Source organism: Chiloscyllium plagiosum, unplaced genomic scaffold (assembly GCF_037043375.1).
Source record: "Chiloscyllium plagiosum isolate Xiang-an unplaced genomic scaffold, Cpla_swu_hap1 HiC_scaffold_21, whole genome shotgun sequence".
Taxonomy (NCBI): Eukaryota; Metazoa; Chordata; class Chondrichthyes; order Orectolobiformes; family Hemiscylliidae; genus Chiloscyllium; species Chiloscyllium plagiosum.
In genome coordinates this window covers 35421039-35445790 of record NW_028270159.1, presented here as the reverse complement: position 1 = coordinate 35445790, position 24752 = coordinate 35421039, and the positions used below count along the sequence as shown (strand labels likewise).

Sequence of the window (24752 nt, the reverse complement as noted above, 5' to 3'; positions counted from 1 at the left end):
ATTTCTGCTAGGTAATTTGTATGTATAATAGCGTGCTCTGAAACATTGGAAGAACTAAATAACATCTGGTTTCCAATGCAAAAGTTACAGTTAGCAGAGTCTACGGCATTTAGCAAGGGATCTGCTTAGATGATACATTGTTCAGGGATTTTTTATTAATTTTGACAGCTTTAGCTTTCTTTTTAATTCACCCCTCGAACTGCAGCTACCTGCATAACATCCCACTACAGTTAATGCTTCGTCTGTCAGGTGTAGCCGGTGGTATTTTCCTGGGAGTGATTTAAAGAGTCAAATACTCCATGGAGGTTTGTGTGTTCAATATTTTCCCCTCCATTTGTCAGGTGGCCCTGTTTATCTTGGCTCTTTTGGAGTTGAAGTCCTCTCTACTTCTTTTGTGGCTTTTATCCAGCTGCAACAGGCCAGATACTAATGTAAAGTTTGAATAGGTAAAACACATTACAGTATTTACATCTCTTTTTATGATTAGAATAAAATAGAGGCTTTTCCAGAACAGCACAATGAAGCTGCTAGATACTGTGCCACAGAATGGTAGATCATGAGATCCTCTCTGTGATTCTTCCCGTATTACTGACTTTATTTCTGCAGTTGTAAGCAAAGAATTAAAAACCAGTTGGAAGGAGAATTACCTCAGCTCCTGCACTTCCAGAGAATTGAATTCTATGAAACAAGACTATCCACTCTCCTGGTATACATGACTTACAAAAAAAGGGCAGATAAGGAAATTACAGCCATTCAAAGTGAAAGCTTAAACTTATATGCATTGTTTGTCATTTGAAACATAATTTTTGAGCCTCTCTCCAAAGGTGAGAACAGAGGTGAGAGGGTCCAATATATAGTGTTTCAGTTACACAGCATCCCACATTCGAGGCTTAGATAATCTATAGGAGATGAATTCAGGGCCCAGGAAAGCTGCTAAAATTGTTAGACAGTTGTGTTGATTAAGGACCTGGTTTCGGGTATATTTAGGAGGCAGACTCAGATTTTTCAATCTACGTCCTGTTTCCTGGTGTGTCGGCAGGGATTGGAGCAGATCATCTGCCTGAAGATAGGGATCCGGGAGTAGAATTGGTACCAATGCTCCAGGCAGACATAGAGGCCATGCCTTTGTGCTGGTGCAGCCATAAAACACACTGTAGATTGATTCCACCCATCCATACCACCGAGTTGTTTGGCTGATTTATATCGTGGCTGACAGTGTAATTACTTGTTATGGGATCTTCCAAGCTGGCGAGCTGTTCATGCAGTTGGGTGCTACTCTGAAGTTGGATTGACCTTTCACCTTTGCAAGCCCACCCAGCCCCTTTAATTGCCCAAGAAACCCAATATCAATTAAGAGCTCACCATGTACAAATCTCAATCAGTTTCCCTCTCCAGAGTCAAGCCTATAACCCAGCTCCTGCTTCTCTATTCCATGGAAAGTTCAGCTCCAAGTTAAATTCACAGTGCATGAAAGAACGAGATTTTAATAGCAATCTCATCAGCAGAATTAACATAATCCTGAAGTGTACTATCCTTAACTTTATAAAACATTTGAGCTACATTGAGCAGTTTTTTTTTCCGGTTCTTGAGCTTCAACTCTCTGGGTTCAAACCAATGCTTTAATGAACTTTAATTGAAGTTCAGTCTATAGGAATTGATTGATTGCTTATCATATTCCTTAGTGTTAGTCTACTATTGACCTAATGACACACTTAATTGTTGATGAATTGAACAAATAACTGGCCATTTCAGTCACCTTGAGAAATTACAACAATCCCTCTGCTATCATTAACACCCCAAGCAAGAATCCTTTTCTGTAATAAGTGAGTACATGATATGCTAAATATGTCTCTGTAGAAGACAAAATAAGTTTCCCTCCCAGTTTACTTCATAATTATTGATGTTGTCCAAAGTAAGGTGCAGTACTAGAAACTGTTGATCATGTATTAACATAACCAATGCATCCTATTAGACAGCAGATAGACAACCTAAGCACAGGAGAAACATAATGTTCAACACTAACCAAATATCTTAGTCTGAACATCAGAGTTACGTATAGGAGTTGGCCATTCAGTCCCTATAGTATGTTCTATCATTTGATATAATTGTGTCTGATCTGATTTTGGCCTGAAATTCATATTCCTGCCTACCCCCAATAATTTTGAAATCCTTTGTTAAAGAAGAAACTAACTACCTTTCCTTCAAAAGAATTGTAAACTTGCCTTCATCGCTTCTGAGGAAGAGAATTCCAAAGAACAGCTATGATCCTTTGAGAAAAAGATTTCCCACTTAACACCACATTAAACGGGAGATCTGTTATTTTTAAATTGTGATCGCCGGTTCTGGTCTCTTCCACAAGGGGATGGATTTTCAGAATCAACCCTGTCAAGTCCCCTTAGCATCTCTGACATTTCAGTAGAATCATCTTCTAAACTTCAATAGACACTAATCAAAGCTGTGCAATATTTCCTCATAAGATATCCTGTCCCTGAACTCTCCTTGACTTTCTCTCTATGTACTTTCTTTAATAAGGAATGTGGTATTCTAGATGTAGTATGTTTTAAACAGCTGTGATACAACAGTCTTACTTCTAAATTACATTATCCTTGCAAGAACCCTGTAACAATCCATTTGCCTTCCTAATTACTTGCTGCACCCCAAGACCAAATCTATATGATTTGTGTACCAAAACACCCAGATCCCTCTGCATCACCGCATTCTTCAATTTCTCTATATTTAAATACTATGCTTCCATTTTATTCTTTCTCCCCAAATTGACAAGCTCACATAATTTGCCACATTATGCTTTGTCAGCCAAATTTGTGACCACTAACGAAATCATCTTATATCCTCTTCACAACTTACTTTGCTATCTATCTTTGTACCATCAGTAAAGTTAACAATCTAACATTTGTTGTCTTCATCCAAGTTATTTATATAAAACGTAAATAATCGAGGTCTCAAAACTGATCTGTAACACATCACACATCACAACTTGTCAAACTTAAAACAGCCCATTTGTGCCCATTCTGTGCCTCCTGTTAGTCAGTCAAACTTCCAGCCATGCTAGCATGATAACTCCTAACCTTTGATCTCTTACTTTACACAGGATAGTTTTATTCTGGGAAGTTATTTGTCTGCTGTACAGCAGAAACAGATGTTAGAATTAATCTACCATTCACTATTTTCCATCATTATTTCCCCAGGGGACCAATACTCACTTGTCCCATCTTTTCCTTTTAAATACCTGTAGAATACCTTATTTTATCTTAGAGTGGTGCTGGAAAAGCACAGCAGTTCAGGCAGCATCCGACGAGGAGGAAAATCGATGTTTCGGGCAAAAGCCCTTCATCAGGAATTTTCCTTCTTCTCGGATGCTGCCTGAACTGCTGTGCTTTTCCAGTACCACTCTAATCTAGAATCTGGTTTCCAGCATCTGCAATCCTTGTTTTTACCTTATTTTACCTTGTCAAGTGCCGACTGGAAATGGAAGTATAGTATTTCCACTGGCTTCCCTTTATCTGTGTTGCTTTTTATTTCCTCCAAGAATTTCAATAAATTAGTTAAACATGATTTCTCTTTCACAAAAGCATGTTTGCATTAAGATTATCTCAGTGTCCTTCAATATTTTACGTAATAAAAGGTTCCAGTATTTTCCTTAAAAAAGATATTAAGCTAATTAGCTTATAGTCCACTGCTCTCTGTCTCCCTCATTTCTTAAATAAAGGATTCATATTTGCTACTTCCCAAACTAACGTGCTCTTTCTAGAATCTAGGGAGTTTGACAAAAAAAATGTGTCTACTATATCAGCTGTCACTTATTTTAACACAGCAGGATGAAGCCCAACAGGGCCACGGGCCTTGTCACATTATATGTCTGATAAATTTCTCAGCATCCTTTTCTTGTTAATTATGATTGCTTTAGGTTCCTTACTCCCTTTCACATTCTCATGCATAATTTATACTGAGATGTTATTTGTATGCTGTACAGTGGAGACAGATGTAAATTACCTGTTCGAATTAATCTACCATTCACTATTTTCCATAATGTTTCCCCAAAGGACCAACACTTATCTGACTCTTTTCCTTTTACTTACCTGTAGAATATCTTATTATCTGTTATTATATTTCGAGCTAGGTTTTTCTCATTCTAATATCTTCTCCTAATTAATATTTTACTTGTTCTTTGCTGGCCTTTATGGTTCCCCGATTTCTGACCTGCAACTCATTTTTGCAGAACGATACGCTATTTTCTCTTTCAATTTGATACACTTTTAAAATTCCTGAGTTAGTCATGGATATGTGTCCTTTCTTTAATTTCAAACTTTCTTGTTGATTATTATATGCATAAAGAAGTATAGTATATTTGACAGGCACCATTATATCATTTTGAGTATCTCATGTGGAAAGTGTACCTCTGTCTTCAACCTTAATTTCTTGTGTCTTAACATTTGGTCACATTGTGTCAGTATTTATCTCTATAAATTGCTCTGTTAAATTTTGCTGTCAAATATCACACTTAGTTGGAGGCTTGGGCCATTAGGAGGCTCCCTGGGGTCAATCTCTCAAGATTTCCTCCCAACTCTGATACCAGATTCAACATAAAGAAAATGGCACTCATGACATAACGGTGGGCAATAGCACAAGCAAATAGTTAGTTTTAAGTAAGAATAAAAGTATGTTCACAAGGCTGTGAACCCAAATTTGGATGGTATCCAAAGCTGACCAAGTGAAGTCGTTTTCTAAGTTTAAGCGCATCCTATTTGTTTTGAATCATAATGCTATCTGAATTGCTTTATATTTGCCAATTACCTTTGTCCATTTGGTTTCACATCTTTCACCTTTGTGTGTAATTGTGACAAAAAGCCAGTGGGGAAAGGAGGAGGGGTTTTGCTGTTTTATGAGTTAGAATGCATTACCTGAAAGGATGATGAAAGTAGATTCAATGATAATTTTCAAAACAGAATTAGGTCTACACTTGAGGAGGAGAGTTTTGCAGGGCTGTAGTAAAAAACAAAGTGTTCTATCATTCTATGATAGTTTCATGGGCCTAAAAGGGCAGAAGGTTATTATCATAAATGAGGATTATGACAGGAGTACAATGTATTTTTAATCGCGGTTGAAATATCTTGATGTTTGTCATCATGTTAATCAAATTTTCTGGGAGACATTTCCTTCAGTTAAACAGTTAGAACTGGCTTTGATATTAAAATGCATTATGGTGTAATGCATCATTTCTTCAATTAACGTTTAGAATGAAGTGTATTTGAAGTCTGGAACATCAGTTTGAATTGTGCTGTCTGCTACTGACGTATTCATCCAGGTTCCATGCCATTACAGTAAAATGAATGATAGTTGTTTGATTTGCACAAAGAGTAGATAATCTGTACAGGCAAGTTGCTGACCTGGTGGTGAACTTGAAAATACCCTCTATTATCCAGGTAACTTGTGGCTTTCATGATTTTGCCTTCCTGCAATTATGGACTTCATTCATTTCATTCATTTCCAAATGAACTAATTAATACCGTCAGATGAAATTCTTTTGTCTGCTGTTTTAGTAACTATAAACTATTATTTTAGCATGCCTTTTCCAAAAGGGCAGGCACAGAAATTTTATAAAATCATATTTATGAGATAGATGGATCTTCAATGGCTCAATAAAAAGAAACAGAATATCATGCAGGAAGATGTCTGGTCAATAATAAGATAGAAATTGGCAAAAGTTCTTAGCCATATTTAAGTGCCTCCTAGTGCTGGCTATGGGCCAGCATTGGCAGCTATAGCAAAGGCTTCCTGAAGGGTCTGTGTGCTTTCTCTGTTGGACTTCAGGGTGTGAGGTCTGGCATCTTGCTAAAAAAACCAAAATGGAGGAAGTCCCTTTCACCTCAAGTCAGCAGTTAGAAATCTCTGAACTGTTGAAAGTTGCTCACTGTAACTTTCAAAACAGTTAACATAAAACTTTGGGGGGGAGGGGAGGTGGGAGGGGGCAGGGGGTGGAGTTGTCCCCTGATACACCAGGCACTGAAAAGCCTCTGAGGCAGCCAGGATACATTCTTCAACTGAAATGTTGCTTTAACCAGAGTTTAGTGCAAGATCGTAATTTTGCTAGGGATTCTCTTTGATCTGCTGGTATGAGATGAGAACATGAGGCCAGGCAGGGCAGCACCAATTACTGAATTACTGTTGAGAAAGGGGCAGAAACCTGAGATGGACGTCTGTCCTCCTAATGTCCTCCTAATGGGGAGAGAGAAATTATTGCTCTTCCTAATTTTCCAGCACTACTACAAGAGAAAAGACTATTGTCTGTAAAGTAAAGTCTATACGGAGATCCTAATGAAAAATTGCCAAACGCTGTTATGTATGGCAGTTTGGGTTGTTGTAACTGTGCACCACATCTCATTATGTTTCAACAAGACATCTTCTTCATATTAAAGGTTACTCACTAATTAAATAGCATAAGGTCTCTTGACCTTCTCATCAATCAAAGGAATTAAGGGCTACGGGGAGAATGCGGGTAAGTGGAGTTGAAATGCCCATCAGCCATGATTGAATGGCGGAGTGGACTCGATGGGCCGAATGGCCTTACATCCGCTCCTATGTCTTATGGTCTTATGGTCTTAAAATTGTCCAGCTGTGAAATACTCCAAGAGATTATTTTGTCAATTCCGATTTGATCGATCTTAGCGTTGTTTACTGTGCATTTTTAATCTGAAGAACTATTGCTGGGTGAGCTTCTTTTCCAAGAGCTGAGACCTGGGGTAAAAAGTGAATCTTGGCCATAATTTAACATAATGAAACCCTTGCACAGCATGGTTTTGCAAATGGAATGAGATGATGAGCGATAAACATTGGCCAAGACATCAGGGAGAATTCATATGCTGTTTGAAATAGAGCCATTGGATCCATTTGAGAGGACAGGTGGTTTCCCAGTTCAACGTCTCATCTGAATGATAGAACCTCTGCCAACGCAGTCCTCACATATTGCATTGACTTTGAAGAATTGAATCAAGGTAATGATAAAGTGAATCCTGAAGCTGACTTTAGATTGTTCTTGTGCCCCTCATTGACACCTGTTTAAAAATGTGTTTATCTGGAGCATGTGTCAACAAGTAAAAGTTACGTGGGTGGTTGAGGATAAAGAAATGTAGTTTATCTCCTGCCACTGCACTAGAAGTCAGTGCCTTTGTGCATCTGGAACAGGACGTGGGCATCCACTCCACTAGTGGCCACATGTACAGTGCCACTGTTGTTATTGTTCACCCCTTGAATGCTCACTATCTACTTGGCCATCCCACTTTCCACATCGCTCGCCACCCACTGGCAACTTCAACGGATGCCCAGCTTGCTGCTTCCCTGGCCACAACAGATCTCATTGGCTCCCACCCGTTCACCACACTGCTCCCTCACTTGCAGGAAGCAGTCAACAGGGAAGGGAGCTGGGCAGTGAATGGTATGGAAACAGTGAGAGTTCAGGGCCAAATGGCAAGTGAGGGAGTGAGGTTGTTGGCACATGGGTAAGCCAAATGATGGGACTGCGAGTGGTGCGATGAGGAAATAGCAGTCCTGACATTTTGAACTGGTCTATTGGGCATCAATCTACTGTGAAAATGAAATCTTTAACCACGATATTATAATGGCATACAACAGTTTGTGCATTTAACATTTAAGGAGAAACATTTGAAGAAAATGCATTTTACTGGTGCTGCACTTGTTAATATCTTTGCATTGCCCAATGTTATAGATGGTCCTATTCTTTGATGCATGCACCTCCTTGTGACATGCCTCGCTATAATTTAGGATGCATGTGACTGCATGGCGAGTGTGTGAGTGCATCCCTGCAGTTCTGAGATCACCAATTGCAACCTAAAATAATCTGAAATTATTGAAGAAGAATGAACCTGCAATAATAGTGGTATTACAGAGAAAAGGGTGTTATTATGCTGTTAGTTGAAGTACCTTTTGTTATGCCACGATGTTGGGACATAATTAAAATCTACACTGACAATATCATTTGCTGTGTTGTGGTGCTTTTGGCATTGGTACAAATGTATCATGAAGTAAAACAGTGATTTGCAGTTATATCATCAGGCTCAGCGAATAGATGTGAGAAATTTGAACAAACCCTTCTCCTACCTGCAAAAGACCACTTTTTTTTTTGCCTGATTTATATATAAACAGGAGATGACTGCCATCCTGACACTAAGGAATTCAGAAAGTCAACAAGGTGATTTCAAAAAATGTAAACCAACAGATTTGTTAACGTTTAACAATAACAGGACTGATTGTTTATTGCCAAATAAACTTTGCAGCCATCTCTCCCACATGTTGCAATCAAAATGTTAGCAACAGTGTATGCTTTTGGATAATTTAAAATAACTATTTACTCGCATCTGTGAATGGCCATTTAACTCGAGGTAAAGTTTGGATCTGATTTTATTTCATTACCTGACTGTATCTTATGAGAACAATATTTGGGGAAGCCTTCATTCCTGTAGAGAAGGTTAAGGTTTGAATCATCAATGGACCACTGTAATTCAAGTAAATGCACAATATTAGTGAAATCGTAAGTTATTTGTGTTTGTATTTAAACATTTTTCAATTCATGCAATCGGTTCCATGATTTAAGAACTGAATTTCTCCTTTAGCTCTTGTAAAACCTAAACTACAATATTAGATACTGGGTAACATAAGGAAACATCATTCCTGATGAAGGGCTTATGCCCGAAACATCGATCCTCCTGCTCCTCAGATGCTGCCTGACCTGCTGCGCTTCTTTAGCACCACATTCTCGACTCTGATCTCCAGCATCTGCAGTCCTCACTTTCTCCTAGTTGATTTCAATCCTACTGTGAAGCCTCTTCCAAGGATGTCTACCTTGTAAAAGTTCTCTTCCTCTCTCTACAAGGATCTCAGTGAGTCTTTCTCCTCACTGCACCCCTTAGGTCATCTCCTCTGCCCTGAAGCTCTTTAGCCATCATTCCTGATGAAGGGCTCTTACCCGAAACATCAATTCTCCTGCTCTTTGGATGCTGCCTGACTTGCTGTGCTTTTCCAGCACCACACTCTTGACCCTGCATTTGGCCATATCACTCTAAACCTTTCCTATCCATGAACATGTCCCACTTTATTTTAAATGCTGTAATTGTACTCACCTCCACCACTTCCTCTGGCAATTCGTTCCATATACTCATCACCCTCTGTGTTAAAAAGGTGCCCCTCAGGTCCCTTGTTGATCTTTTCCCTCTCACCTTAACCAATGCCCTCTAGTCTTGAACTCCCCTACTCTGGAGAAAAGACTTTGACTATTCACCTTATCTCTGTCTTTTATGATTTTATGAACCTCGATAAGGCCAGCCTTCTATGTTCCAGGGAAAACAGTTCCAGCCTATCCAGCCTCTCCTTCTAACTCTAACCCTGCAGTCTCGGTAGCATTCTTGTAAATTCTTTTGCACCCTTTCTAATTTAATGACATCCTTCCTATAGTAGGATGACCAGAATTGTGCACAGTATTCCAAATGTAGCCTTAACAATGTCTTGGACAGCCGTAACATGACGTCTGAACTCCTGGTTTCAATTAAAATTCCTTTGACGATTGCATGTATGTACAGCTCAGCCACCTGCTGCCAACTTTGCAGACAGTAAGACGTTCCCAGACTCATTTACTGTACATCAATAATTACATGGTGTGAAATGGAAAATTCCGCAATTTGGAACTTCTTCAGAGTCCACTTTCTTTAGGAAATAGTGTCAAGCTATTTTATTTTTTCCTCTTTCCTGTTGCTTCCCTCAATGTTTAAGGCAAACTAAATCACTCATTTTCAACTAGGATTTGACAGCTAGCTCTTTCACTAACTTTCACTAACTTTGGGTGGTGGTGACATTTATTGCAAATATACATTCAGTCCCAGCGTTCCAGTTTTTGTTCTGTCATGTCATTCTTATCATGGATCTGCTTTCTTCAAGACCAGGAGCCTTTAAATAGACTTTGTTGAACTTAGTCTTATATTTACTTAATTTTACTTAATTTTGTAACTTGTGATTTCATCATGACTTCTGCCATTATAGGTGCCATGGTAGGATGACGTAGAACACTTTTCATTGTATTTTTATTGTTAAAATACATACGACAGTAAATTCTAATACTAATTCTAGTTCTAAATTTTATTAATCACTTAACAATTGCTCTATACATTGGGGATAAAACGATTGTGCATGTCCACGATGCACTAAAACTTACAGTCCATAAGAAAAACCAACTTGGATATAATGGGATAGATTGCTTTTCACTTTCAGAAAATCTGCAACTCCAACACAATCACAAGTAACTAGTTTTGAAAATACATTATTACCCTAATCTTTCAGACTAATTGCACTAGTGCAAAGACACTCAAAAGTGTCTTTGTACTCAGCGAGCTTATTTTTTTTAGAAATTCTTGAAGGCCTGTTTCTAAACAGAATTACTGGAAATTCCCAACAGTGATTAATTCACCCTGGATTACGTAACCAGTTTTAGGCATGGGTCCTGCCTCAATGTTGTGCATTAAAAATAGTGTAAAAGATTACTGAAACTTGAGTTGCGCTATGAGTTTTAAAATTCTACTATGGTATACTTTTGGATACAAGCAGGAGGCTGGAAGAACACAGCAAGCGAGGCAGCAACAGGAGGTTAGGACGTCAACATTTCAGGTGTAACTTGAGTCACATCCAAATCATGAATAAATACTGAGAATAGCTGGGGGCTAAGCTCTGATCCTTAAAGAACCCCATTAGGAATTTTGTCAGTCAGAGGATGGTTAATCTGTGGAACTCATTGCCATAGAAGGCTGTGGAGGCTGAATCATTGAGTGTATTTAAGATAGAGATAAATGGTTTCTTGATTAGTAAGCGGATCAAAGGTGAAGGGGAGAAGGCAGAAGAAAGGGGGCTGAGAAACATATCAGCCATGATTGAATGGTCAAGCAGACACAATGGGCCAACTGACCTAATTCTGCTCCTGTATCATGTGCTCTTGTGGTCACTTCCTGCCATTTGGACAAAGACATACTTCTTTTTAATCTTTGTTTCCTGTCTGCCAGCTAGTTCTCTATCCACATCAGTACAGTACACTGCCCCTCCCCCTCCCACCCCCCCAGTCTCACGCACATTAATTTTACATGCTAAAATGTGGGACCTTATCAAACACCTTCTGGAAGTCCAAGTAAACATATCCACTGGCTCCCCCTTATCAACTGAATGTCAAGCATGATTTCTCTTTTATAAATCCATGTTGACTCTGTCTGATCTTGTCACTGTTTTTTAAGTGCTCTGCATTAAATTGTTCATAATGAACTCTAGCAGTTCTCGACTACTGATTATCAGGCCAACTTGTCTCTCATTCACTGTTTTCTCTCACCTACTTTTTTTAAATAGTAGGATTACTTGAGCTATCCTCTGATCCCTAGGAATGTAGTACATTGAAAGATGACCACCAATTTATCTACTATTTCCAGGGCCATTTCCTTAAATACTCTGCAATGTAGATTATCAAGCCCTGGGGATTTATTGGTCTTTAATACCATTGACTTCCCCAACACCGTTTCCCTCCTAAGACTGATTTCCTTTCATCTCTATCTCTCACTAAACTCTGTGGCTCCCAACATTTTTGGGATATTACTTACATTCTCTTTTGTGAAGACAAAATCAAAATTTATATTTAATTGGTGTCTCATCTCTTTGTTTCCCATTATAACTTTCCCTTTACAGATGGGAACAGCACCACCACATACTCTTTTCCCTTTTTGTTCCTCCTTCCATCTCCTAAACAACCTTAGTGGGACTAGCAACATTCAACCCTTCAGTGTTCTGCTCAGAAAGGAACTCTGCACATTTCTAAATGCTAACACATGGTGGAGTTATCTCCAAAACTCTGCAGACTTAATTGATCAGACAACAAGGATCAGAGAAAATGCTACAGCTCATTTTCTGAACATTAAAACTAAAGTCGACAATGTTGGTCTACGTGACTAACTGAGTTTTTCAACAGTGGGAAACCCAAGATGTGTGGGATTTCTACCCCAACTGAACATCATTCCACAAATAGATGAAAACTATAGAAAGAATGGTTAAGAAGGCACCTAGCATTCTTGTCTTCATTGCTCAGACCTTTGACTATGGGAGTTGGGATGTTATGTTGAGGTTTTACAGGACTTTAGAGAGGCCTCTTCTGGAATACTGTGTCCAGTTCTGGTCTCCCTGTTACAGGAAGGATAGTATTAAGCTGGAGAGGGTTCATAAAAGATTTACTAGGATGTTGCCAGGAGTTATAAGGAGAAACTAGATAGGTTGGGAATTTTTTCACTTGAACGTAGGAGGTTGAGAGGTGACCTTATAGAGGTTTATAAAATGATGTGAGGTATAGACAATGTGAATCCTCCCCCTAGAGTGGGGGATTTCAAGACTTGGGGGGAAATTTTTAAGGTGAAAAGACAAAGATTTGAAAAAAAGACATGAGGGCAATTTTTTTTACACAGAGTGATTCTTATGTGGATTGAACTTCCACAGGAAGTGGTTGATTTGGGTACAGTTACAATGTTTAAAAGAATTTAGGTAAGTACATGAATAAGAAATGTTGGATGGATAAGGGGCCAAGTGCAGATAGGTGGGATTACTTTAGTTTGGGATTATGGTCAGCATGAGCTGGTTGGACCGAAGGGATTGTTTCCATGCTGTTTAACTCTATGGCTCTGTGAATGTATATTGTTGATCACATGAAATGCAAATAGATTCCTATCAAAATGCCCGTTAAATATTAGTGAAGAGCTAATGAAGATTACTCCTTTGTTGCTATATTTCAAGATTTAAAGTAGAAGCTTTAAAAGTTTCCAGCAATACTATGGTCATATTTATACCTGGGTTGATGTGAAGCTGCAATGATGGGAGACTGTGTTCCTGATTCATGCACACAAGGTGCTCTCAGTTTGGTTCCTGGTTACACTGCACTCTTATTCCTGACATCAAAGTACATATCTTTGTGATATACTAATGTTCTAAGTATGTGAAAACAGAGAAACTCTTTTATAGAAAGATCAACCAGATTGTAATTAAATGTTACTGATCATTTTGCAAAGATGATTGAAATAAAAGAACAGGATTTTATTTCAGGTCTGCATTAGTGCAAATCATAGCAATTACTGCACCCATTTCCTTTTCCACATCCGAAGAAATTGGTCAGGGTCACTGACAGTGCTATCCCAATGAAAATCCACTGCCACTGTGTCAAAGGAGAACATCCAGTCTCCCTCTTCTAAAATTCCCTTATGTTCGCTGTCCACCTGACAGTTTAAGATAAGCTTCACTGTTCATCTGAACTGGCAAATAACATTATTTAGTTGCCGATTATGTTGAAAGCAATGTCAAATGTTATACACTTTAGTAAGCCATCCATCACACAAATCGGTTTGGGGATTGACTGGAAAGAACAATTTCTCAATGACTGTCAGATTATTTATCTTAGCTCTGCCTTGCTGTGACATGTTAATGTATTTCAATCACGCCTGTGGCTTCTGTGTTTGCAATGTAATCGAAGTTGTAAAACCACAAGGCTGAAATCAGCAGTATGTTTTAGTCATCAGTAGTAATGAATAGCCGTTGCTGTAATTAAGTCTGCATTTTAAATTTATCACCCTGCCATCGATCATCATATTAGATGGCAACATTTTTGATTTCTTTGCTTAATTTGATTGTTTCAATATTTGTAAATACAATAATTAATTTTTGTTCCATGTGTGAAGGATTACAAAATGTCATGCCAGTTTGAGAAGAGAAATGAGACTCTTTCATAATTATTTTTCTTAATTTCTTACAGATAAATAGAGTCAGAAAGAATTAATTCTTTCACACATTTTTGTTCTGTGTTATATCCATCAACTGACTGCATAAACTGAAAGAATACAAACCACCAAAATGGGCTTTAAATGGCACGTTTTAGTTTGTTTCATCACTGCTATTTTAGTGGAACAAACCCATGAGGGACTTATTAAGAAAGTTATTAGACAGAAGAGAGACATTTTGCAGCCAAAAGAAGAAAATATCACTTTACCACTTGGAACACAGCCTATAAACTTCAACCACGTCTACAACATCAACGTTCCTCTTGGCTCCCTTTGTTCAGTGGACTTGGAATCCCCTGATGGCATTGCAAGACCCAAAGCTGACTCCAGTGACCAACACATAGAGCAGACAGTTGATGGTGAAAATCAAATTGTCTTTACTCATCGAATCAACATCCCACGTCAGGCCTGCGGCTGTGCGGCAGGGCCAGATATCCGTGACTTACTCAACAGGCTGGAGACATTGGAAAATCATGTATCCTTATTACGTGATCAGTGTGCTAATGGAGGATGCTGTGGAAATGGTGCACAGCAAGGAAGAGGTATGAAAGTAGCAGCTATATGGTATAGTTAAATAATTGTGGGTGTATATATACAATGTCTGTGACGTTATCTGGGAACAATGCCGCATCTATACTAATTACATTTTTTATTATAGATAGTTGGTATACAATATATTTAATGTCAAATTGTAATTTATTCTTAATACCTATCTTAGCATATTGAATAGACAAATTGCAATGTCTGAACAATTAATATAATTAAAGCCTTCCAGTCTTGATTGCCTACTTTATAGATGTTGTATCTTACTCTACGCTAACAAATATCTGTGCTTAGGTCGTATTGATGTAAAACCTTTCTGTGGTGCACATGGAAACTACAGTACAGATAGCTGCGGCTGTTTATGTAACCCAGGCTGGAAAGGAGAAAATTGCACAGAACCTGACTGCCCAGAAAATTGCAATGAAAGAGGCACCTGCATTAATGGCAAATGCTTGTGTGAAGAAGGTTTCACCGGTGAAGACTGTAGCATCGAAGTAATCTGCCCTAATGACTGCAGTGATCAAGGCAGGTGCATAAATGGAGTCTGTCATTGCTTTAGTGGTTACACAGGAGAAGACTGTGGCCAGGAGTTGTGTCGATTTGACTGTGGTGAATATGGAACCTGTATTAACGGAGTTTGTGTTTGTGATGAAGGTTATACAGGTGAAGATTGTAAAGTGAAGCTCTGCCCCAACAATTGCAGCAATCAAGGTATTTGTATTAATGGACAGTGTTTATGTGATGAAGGTTTAACTGGGGAAGACTGTAGTGAACTAGCCTGTCTCAACAACTGCTATAATCGTGGCCGCTGTGTGGATGGAGAGTGCATCTGTGATGAAGGTTTTACTGATCAGGATTGTTCAGAAATTATTTGCCCCCATGATTGTTATGACCGTGGACGCTGTATAGAAGGGGTATGTTACTGCGACGAAGGCTTCACTGGTGAAGATTGCGGGGAGCTTGTCTGTGTAAATAACTGCAGCAACAATGGTCTCTGCGTCAATGGACAATGTGTCTGCAATGAAGGCTACACAGGAGAAGACTGTAGTGAATGGGCTTGCCTGAACAACTGCCACAATCGTGGAGTCTGTATCGATGGGGAGTGCATCTGCAATGAAGGTTTCACTGGTGAAGATTGTGGTGAAGTGGCCTGTCCAAATAATTGTAACGATCGTGGACACTGTGATGATGGACACTGTATATGTGATGAAGGCTTCACAGGAGAAGACTGCAGTGAGCTCCTCTGTCCAAACAATTGCAACAATAATGGTCATTGTGTCAACGGAGAGTGCATCTGTAACGATGGCTACACTGGAGATGACTGTGGCGAATTAGCTTGTCCAAACAACTGCAACAACCGAGGGCGCTGTGTCAGCGGCCAATGCATCTGTGAGGAGAGCTATTCCGGAGAAGACTGCAGTGAGCTGATTTGCCCCAATGACTGCTATGACCGTGGGCAGTGTGTCAACGGCCAATGCATCTGCGACGAAGGTTTCGCTGGTGAAGACTGTGGTCAACTGGCCTGTCCAAACAACTGTAATAACCGTGGCCGCTGTGTCAATGGTCAATGTGTCTGTGATGCTGGTTTTACTGGTGAGGAATGTGGTGAGATGGCATGTCTTAACAACTGTAATAACCGTGGCCGCTGTGTCAATGGTCAATGTGTCTGCGACGAAGGTTTCGCTGGTGAAGACTGTGGTCAACTGGCCTGTCCAAACAACTGTAATAACCGTGGCCGCTGTGTCAATGGTCAATGTGTCTGCGATCCAAATTACATTGGTCTAGATTGTGGAGATCTGGCCTGTCCTGCAAATTGCAATGATCGTGGGAGTTGCGTGAATGGTCTATGTGTCTGCGATGAAGGCTACATTGAAGAAGATTGCTCGGCTGGTAAGTGACACCAACTGTTTTCTTCCACTTGGTTTGTCACAGACAACTATCAATTTCTTTCAGGACCACCTGTTTATCAGCTTTTATTACATTTTCAAACAGCAATGTTGGGCAGTAACTCATTGCATTCAACTGTGCTTTGCTGTTTATTATCTGCAACATGAAAAGGTTATGAATTCTATTTTACTTGTCAAAGATTTCAAATTGCTATTGTTTCAAAATCTAAAATGAAATTAAAGTCACAGATTTCCATTCATTCCCAAACTATTTTTCTGCAGTTATTTTTAACTCATTCTTTCATGGGACATAGACACTATTGACAAGGCCAGCATTTGTTGTTCAGCCCTAGAACTTGTTGGTTTGCTAGGCTAAAGCAGGTGGTAGTCAATATCAGAGTGATACTGGAAAAGTGCAGCAGGTCAGGCAGCATCTGAGGAGCAGGAAAATTGATGTTTGGGCAAAGCCCTTCATCAGGAATGAGACAGGTGGTATTTAAGGATCAACTACATTACTGTGAATCTAAAGTTAGATGTAGGTAAGAGAAGGGTGGCAAATTCCCTTCTCAAAAGAAGAAATTAGTGAGCAAGTTGGGGTTTCAACAACACCCTATGACAGTTTCATAGAATAGAATAGAATATCCTTTGTTGTCAGTGTACTCAAGTACAGTACATCTTAGGTACAATGTACCTAAGTAAAAATCTTAGAAACAAGATGAGGAATAAAAAAGAAAAGAAGTTACATTACCTTGTAATGATTAATAGTATAAGTTAGAAATAAGACATTGTTTAAAGGATAAACATTACAGTCAGATAAACAAATTAAAAAATAAACATTACATTGCAGTAGCTCAGTGCAGGGGCTTCCATATATGGTCAGACCAACCTCACAAGCACTGACTGCCTGTGCCAAACAATCTCTGCTCTGCTCCAACCCCCACCCACTCCACACTGCTCCAGGCCTCCAGCCCCCACCCACTCTGCACTGCTCCAGGCCTCCAGCCCACTACCCTCCAGCCCCCACCCACTCCACCCTGCTCCAGCCCCCACCCACTCTGCGCTGCTCCAGGCCTCCAACCCACTCTGCTCCAGCCCCCACCCACTCTGCACTGTTCCAGGCCTCCAGCCCACTCTGCTCCAGCCCCCACCCACTCCACACTGCTTCAGGCCTTCAGCCCACTCTTCCCTAGCCCCTACCCACTCCACACTGTTCCAGCCCCTAAAGACTCCACACTGTTCCAGCCCCTACCCACTCCACACTGCTCCAGGCCTCCAGCCCCTACCCACTCCACACTGCTCCAGGCCTCCAGTCCCCACCCACTCCACACTGCTCAAGGCCTCCAGCCCCCACCCACTCTGCACTGCTCCAGGCCTCCAGCTCACTCTGCTCCAGCTCCCACCCACTCCACACTACTCCAGGCCTCCAGCCCACTACCCTCCAGCCCCCACTCAGTCCGCACTGATCCAGGCCTCCAGCCCACTACTCTCGGGCCCCCACCCACTCCACACTGCTCCAGGTCTTCAGCCCACTCTGCTCCAGTCCCCACCCACCCCACACTGCTCCAGGCCTCAAGCCCCCATCAGCTGTCTGCTGGGCCTCTTGAGTCCAGCAATATCTACATTACACCACCATCCTCCCATAGCTTTTAGATATTGCTTTTGTTTTTAGGTATATAATAGGACTATGCCAAAAGTAGTAATATATATTTAAATGATCCTAAGGTAAAAATCACTTAGGTAAGCAATTGAATTGCTTACTGTCTGGTTTTTAATTCTGAGGAAAAAAAATGTCCACGCGAATCCAAGAGATTTTTCCATACGCTTGATAGATCATGCCTAAACCTCTGCAGTTCATAAATTCAGGTTATACAGAATGGAACGAAACTTGAGCTGAATTGTCTTATGCTATCTCCAGTTAATTTGCTGTGATAGTCAACCACTGACAAAATAGTAGCAAAGTTTATTCTCTGCAGTCTTCTTGTCTGGTATGTCCAGAGATACATGATTTAACCTAAATAAATGGGATAAATGATCATTTTTCTCATTCCTCCGACATGACATATTGATTTGCCATTCTTTTTGGTCAAACTTATTTGTTTCACAATCATAGAGATGTACAGCATGGAAACAGATGCTTCAGTCCAACTCGTCCATGCTGACCAGTTATCCTAACTTAATCTAGTCCCATTTGCCAGCCCTTGGCCCATATCCCTCTAAACTCTTCCAATTCATATATCCATCCAGATGCCTTTGAAATGCTGTCATTGTACCAGCCTCCACCACTTCCTCTGGCAACTCATTCCATTCACGCACCACCCTCTGTGTGAAAAAGTTGGCCCTTAGGTCTCTTTTATATCTTTCCCCCTCACCCTAAGCCTATGCCCTGTAATACTGGATTCCCCCACTCCAGGGAAAAGACCTTGTCTGTTTATCCTATCTATGTCCCGAATGATTTTATAAACCTCTGTAAGGTCACCCCTCAGCCTCCGATGCTCCAGGGTAAACAGCCTCAGCCTATTCAGCCTCTCCTGATAGTTCAAACCCTCCAATCCTGGCAACATCCTTGTAAATCTTTTCTGAACCCTTTCAAGTTTCACAACATCCTTCTGATAGGAAGGAGACCAGAATTGCACGCAATATTCCAACAGTGACCTAATCAATGTCGTGCATAGCTGCAACATGACCTCCCAACCCCTGTACTCAATATTCTGACCAATAAAGGAAAGCATACAAATACCTTCTTCACTATCCTATCTACATGCGATTCTACTTTCACGGAACTATGAACCTGCACTCCAAGGTCTCTTAGTTCAGCAATACTCCCAGGACCTTACCATTAAGTATAGAAGCCCTGCTCTGATTTGCTTTTCCAAAATGTAGCACCTCACATTTATCTAAATTAAACTCCATCTGCCACTCCTCAGCCCATTGGCCCATCAAGATCCCGTTGCACTCTGAGGTAACCTTATTCACTGTCCACTAAGCCTCCAATTTTGATGTCATCTGTAAACTTCCTAACTATACCTCCTATGTTCACATCCAAATCATTTATATAAATAACAAAAATTAGTGGACACAGCACCGATCCTTGTGGCTCACCACTGGCCACAGGCCTCCAGTCTGGAAAGCAACCCTTCACCACCAACCTCTATCTTCTACCTTCAAGCCCCTTTCATACATTTTCTTCCTTTTTTAACTTAAGCCTCTCTGTCGATTGTTGCCGCTGTATATCAGTTGAGTAAGTATGTTCAAAGGAAGGAATGTCTCAAGATGCTGATTTTATTTCCCCACATTCTTGTGTGAGATGAAATCTTCCATCCTAGGCTTATTCTAGTGAGTTTCCTCAAAGCTACACATGGTTCTAATATCAGTCAGAGTTGGAAAATAAGTCAGTGAGTTTTAATGGTCTATGTTTGGAGCAATTTGGAGGGGAGTCAATGACCTACTGTATTAATGTGAGATGATTAATCCAAAGACCCTTGTAATGTTTTGGGGACTAGGTTCAAATCCTGCCATGGTAAATGGTGGAATTTCAATTTAGTTTCAAAAATCTAGAATTAGGAGTCTAATGGTGGCAATGAAAAGCCATTGTCAATTGTTGGAAAAACCTATCTTGTTCACTAGTGTCCTTTAGGGAAGGAAACTGCCATCCTTACCTGATCTGGCTTACATGTGACTTCAGACCCACAGCAATATTCTTGACACTTATCTGCCCTCTGGGCAATTAGAGATGGAGAATAAATGCTGGCCTGGTCAGTGATGCCCTCATCTGTGAATGAATACAAAAAATGTGTTGGGTTCTAGATATTGATAAAGCAATATAAATGTGAGAGTTACACTCTTTGGAGTGTTATTCGTAGATTTTGAAGTATTCTTCTTAGAACCCATGGAATTAAAATGTGGGATTTTACCACCAAATGTACACACCAAACACAATCTCCTGGATCACTAACTCTATCCTAAGCATTTTCCCTCATCAAGAATGAAACATGCCCTAATCTCACAGTAGTTAAGATTTCACTGTCTCATTTTAGACAACTCACTTCCAAAGCATAAGAGATAAATGACCGGAATACTATTTGATCATCTTAGTCTTTATTGCTAAAATCCCCAATCCTTTCCTTAACTGGATTTCTCTTTGATCCTTTTAGAAGGAATTGATCATCATAGGTTTTGCCTGGAATCTGTCCAATATATTCAGTTCTGTGTTCACATTTGAATTTAAAACAAAAAATTGCTCAAATCGAAAATATCCATACTGTCTCTGTCTTCTCTAAAAGTATAGATTCTCATCTTCTGTGTCTGTCATCATATTGAAGGGCACCAAATATGGAATTGTCTTTGTCATTCTTCTTTGGTCTTTTTCCATACATCAGAGCCAAAATTACATGGAGCAGGTTACCATGATCTGGAATGTATGAGCTGAATTAACTGAGGCAGTCAAAATGGGACAGGTTGTGTAAGAGAAGGATTTACTATGGGAGGAGGAGCAGGGGGTGACACTAATTGGATGGCACTTTCTGAGAACCTGTACAGGCAAGATGGGCTGAAGAGTCACTGTTGATGTTATGACTCTGTTATTTTATAAGAATACTGACAATCTACACACAGTTAAATGAGAGAGTTCCGTCCCCATGAGCACGATATTTCTCAGAAAACATAAGCTAATTTGATTTCAACAGACAGGTCTGTTTGCAAACAACATATCATTAAATGATTTCAACTGATTTTAATATAAATAATGGATCCAAATTATCTTTATTTGAAATTAAATTTGTTGCAATCGCTGTAACATTTGAACATCCTATGGAGCAAAACCTGCTCAGGTATGCTTAGAGTCATAGTGTCATTGAGTCATGTAGCACGGAAACAGACTGTTCGGTCCAAACATAATCCCAAACGAAACTAGTCTCACCTGCCTGCTTCTGGCCCACGTTCTCACTATCATTTTGCCTAATTTCTACTTTTAGGCACTGAGTCTTTGCTCAAATTTAAAAGTTCTGATCAAATTCATAATTGGAACCAGTGCAAGATTATATTTATTTTATTTGTTGAGTTCAAAATGTTACCACAGGACTTGTTTTTTCCTACAGTTTCTCCCCCCAGAAACCTAAAGGTTACTGAAGTGGATCCTAAAACTGTGGACTTAGAGTGGTATAATGAAGTGCGAGTAAATGAATATCTTATCACCTACACTCCAACTACCCCTGGTGGTCTACAATTGGAAATAAGAGTACCTGGAGACCAAATGTCATCCACCATCCAAGGGCTAGAGCCAGGACTTGAATATTTAATCAACGTTTATGCTATCCTTAACAACCAGAAAAGCATTCCTGTCAGTGCCAGGATAGCAACACGTGAGTACTGACAGTCTCTGTAAGAATGTCTATTTGCATATTTTAGCCTGTGAACAGCAAACTTATCTGTCTGTGACTTGTTAATCACATTGGTGCAAAGAAGCTTTTTAATAAACTTCCATTAACACGAGAACAATGTGAGCTGTTAGTTGGGAGAAAGCAAATTGATGTCCCAGGCTGAAAGTAAATAAGAAGCAATAAGTGTGACTGACAAAATGATGAAGGGCTTTTGCCTGAAACGTTGATTTCGAAGCTCCTTGGATGCTGCCTGAACGGCTGTGCTCTTCCAGCACCACTAATCCAGAAAATGATATTTTTGGCAAGTAGTGCTTTTTTTTCAATTAAAAAGTACCTTAGGCATTTGAGCTCTAAACATAAAATAACAAATCTGCTGAAAATACACATATTTAAAATGAAATTGATTTATTTTATAAAGAAATTTAAATTTACCTATACTTCGCTATCCACCTTTAAAATCATGTTTTGAATGTTAATGTTTGGAGATTTCAAGCGAATTTATAGACAGGTAGAATATAAGTTACTTATTATCAACAGCAACAAGAGGCCTTATCCCAGTAATTGGGAAAATTACCCAGAACTTTATCATTGGTGATGTAGACATCTGTTTGTTGTCACATTCCTCACTCTTTGGCTTTAATGGAGGCCATTTGTTTTATGTTACATTAAATTAATCAATTTCTCATTTGGGTTCTTCAGTCTTGATGCAAGCTCAGGCCAGACGTCATTGCAATTGTTAAACTAAGCTTATTGTTACACTGTTTTTGATAGTGACTCTATGGAGCAACATGCTCCAAGCCTCACAGACTAAAACATCTTAGTAAAACACTAACACACACTACTACTGAGCTCACAGCAACATTCCAGGCTACTTCAGAGGCTCACCTACATATTAATCAAGCCCTGTCTCTATGAAAATGGTGAATATATCCATTAAAGCCGTGGGGAGATAACTTTCATAAATAGTCCAGTGAAGTGTTTACTGACAATAAATTCTATTCACCTACAAATCCAAATGTTCTTAATTCATCTGCTTCAACAAATTGATATTTAATCATTAAGAGATGTTAACTGATTTTAACTGGCCAGCAAGTGTTAATAGCAAAAAGCAATATGACAGTTGGAACTTTCAGGAAATGTACCAAGAAACTCACATGAAGTGCATTGCCAGTAATTAAGTAGCAGCTGGTGGAGCAGTAAATAGTGAGGAAGATAGTCTTAGATTGGAGGCTATAGACGAGCTGGTCAGTTGGGCTGATTTGTACCAAATGGAATTGAATCCAGATGCGTGTAAGGAGATGCATTTGGGTAGATTAAAAAGGCAAGGAAATACAAGATGAATGGTAGGACCTTGGGAAGCACTGAGGATCAGTGAGATCTTAGTGTGCATGTCACAGGACAGGTACGTAAAGTGCTTAAGAAAGCGTACAGAATACTTTTGCTATAAATTCTGTGTTTTATGGTCCTGCTCCACAGCTACCAGATGAAGGAGCAGCGCTCCGAAAGCTAGTGCTTCCAAATAAACCTGTTGGACGATAACCTGGTGTTGTATGATTTTTAACTTTGTCCACCCCCCGTCCAACACCAGCTCCTTCACATTATAGAATACATGCCTTGTTAGCCAAGGCATAAAGCTGAAGAGTAGGAGGCTGTGTTGGAACAGTACAAAACATTGGTTAGACCACAGCTAAAGTGTTGTGTGTAGTTCTGGAATCCTCATTATAGGAAGGATTTTATTAAACTGGAGTATGCAGAGATGATTTGCAGGATGCTGCCTGAACTGAAGAGTGCCATTTATGAAAAGGGATTGGATAGACTGTGCTGTAGAACTCAAAGTCTATAAGCTACAATGGCAGCACTGACTACACTCGTCCAGTTACAAAGAGCTAAATTGAAAGATTGCTTTGAACTGCACTATTATATAAGGAAATGGTTCTGAAGGAGTTATGGTTGAACTATATTGAGATTGACCCAATTTGTTGGTGTCTCACAGCCTTTGATAGAGGCCGTTTAGACTTGCAAATGTACCCAAAAGGTACAGATATATTCTGTACAACTCCTGAGAATTCTTAGTGCCAAACATAATGAATATAAACTATACATATTGTTATTATGTAGTAAATCACATTTTAAACTAAGACAAGTGCCTTAGACTCTGTTTCGACTCCCCAGTAGTCCATCCTCTGCCACTAATAATTAGACAAGCCTGAGATTCAGCATAGAAACGCAACTGGTGACAGCAACCTACCTGAACAAGAATGGGGACTTGATCTGAAAAAAAACAAAGGCAGTAAAATATCTAAACTAATGAATCTGGAGAACATCATAATTACTTTAATATTGCTGCCTCTATTTTAGTGTCTGAGAGAGTGACAGCAGACAGAGAATATCAAAATCGCAGCTTCATTCACAATGATGTTTGTTCAGAATATGAGAAATAGACAAACCTTTTTTTCCAGCTAATTCACTGTTAAAATAGGAAGTTAATCCTAAAGTAAAAGATAATTTTAAAAACAATCTGAAGAAGTGGTTATCAAAAAATAATTCTGAGGACTCACTTGTGCTAACAAAATGTATTTACCTCAGCAAGTCAAATTCTTGAAAACTGTTGATGTTAATGATTTATATGAAAGAGAATTACTCTTAGGCTTTTAAAAATACATTCAATCTGTAGTCCTGCAATATTTCATTAAAAAATTGATTATTGTTGGATAAGTAGCTAAATTGATTGCTTGCAACAAACTTGATGAAGACTATGTCAAATCAGGCCATGCTGAAATTTGCATGCCTACTTAAACCACATTAAAGTTAAAGACTGTTGCTTGAAGCTGGTCCTGCTCATAACCTGTAATTGTTCTGAGTGAAATTATCTGTTTGACGTAAAGCTCCAGCTTTCTAAACTTTATTCCTGCCTCCCTGCAGATCTACCCACACCAGATGGTCTAAGATTCACGTCCATCCGTGAGACCTCTGTAAATGTGGAGTGGGAACCTTTGGACATTGAGATTGATGGTTGGGATGTCATTTTCAAAGCTCCAGTAAGTCAAATGATATAAATAGAGAGTCACAAAATTAGAAGG

General features: G+C 39.5%; 1 protein-coding gene across 18 annotated transcripts in view; it reads left to right on the top strand.

Annotated features, from left to right (window-relative positions):
• tncb (tenascin Cb) overlaps positions 1-24752 on the top strand; it is a 295874-nt gene that overhangs the window by 175118 nt on the left and 96004 nt on the right. For all 18 annotated transcript variants that reach the window (XM_087998505.1, XM_087998504.1, XM_087998503.1 and 15 more), the window contains 4 exons: positions 13844-14410; positions 14706-16301; positions 21391-21654; positions 24595-24710. In XM_087998505.1, coding sequence (XP_087854631.1) covers positions 13942-14410; positions 14706-16301; positions 21391-21654; positions 24595-24710 — 2445 coding nt within the window. In that variant the 5' untranslated portion in view covers positions 13844-13941. The remainder of the gene's footprint in view (positions 1-13843; positions 14411-14705; positions 16302-21390; positions 21655-24594; positions 24711-24752) is intronic.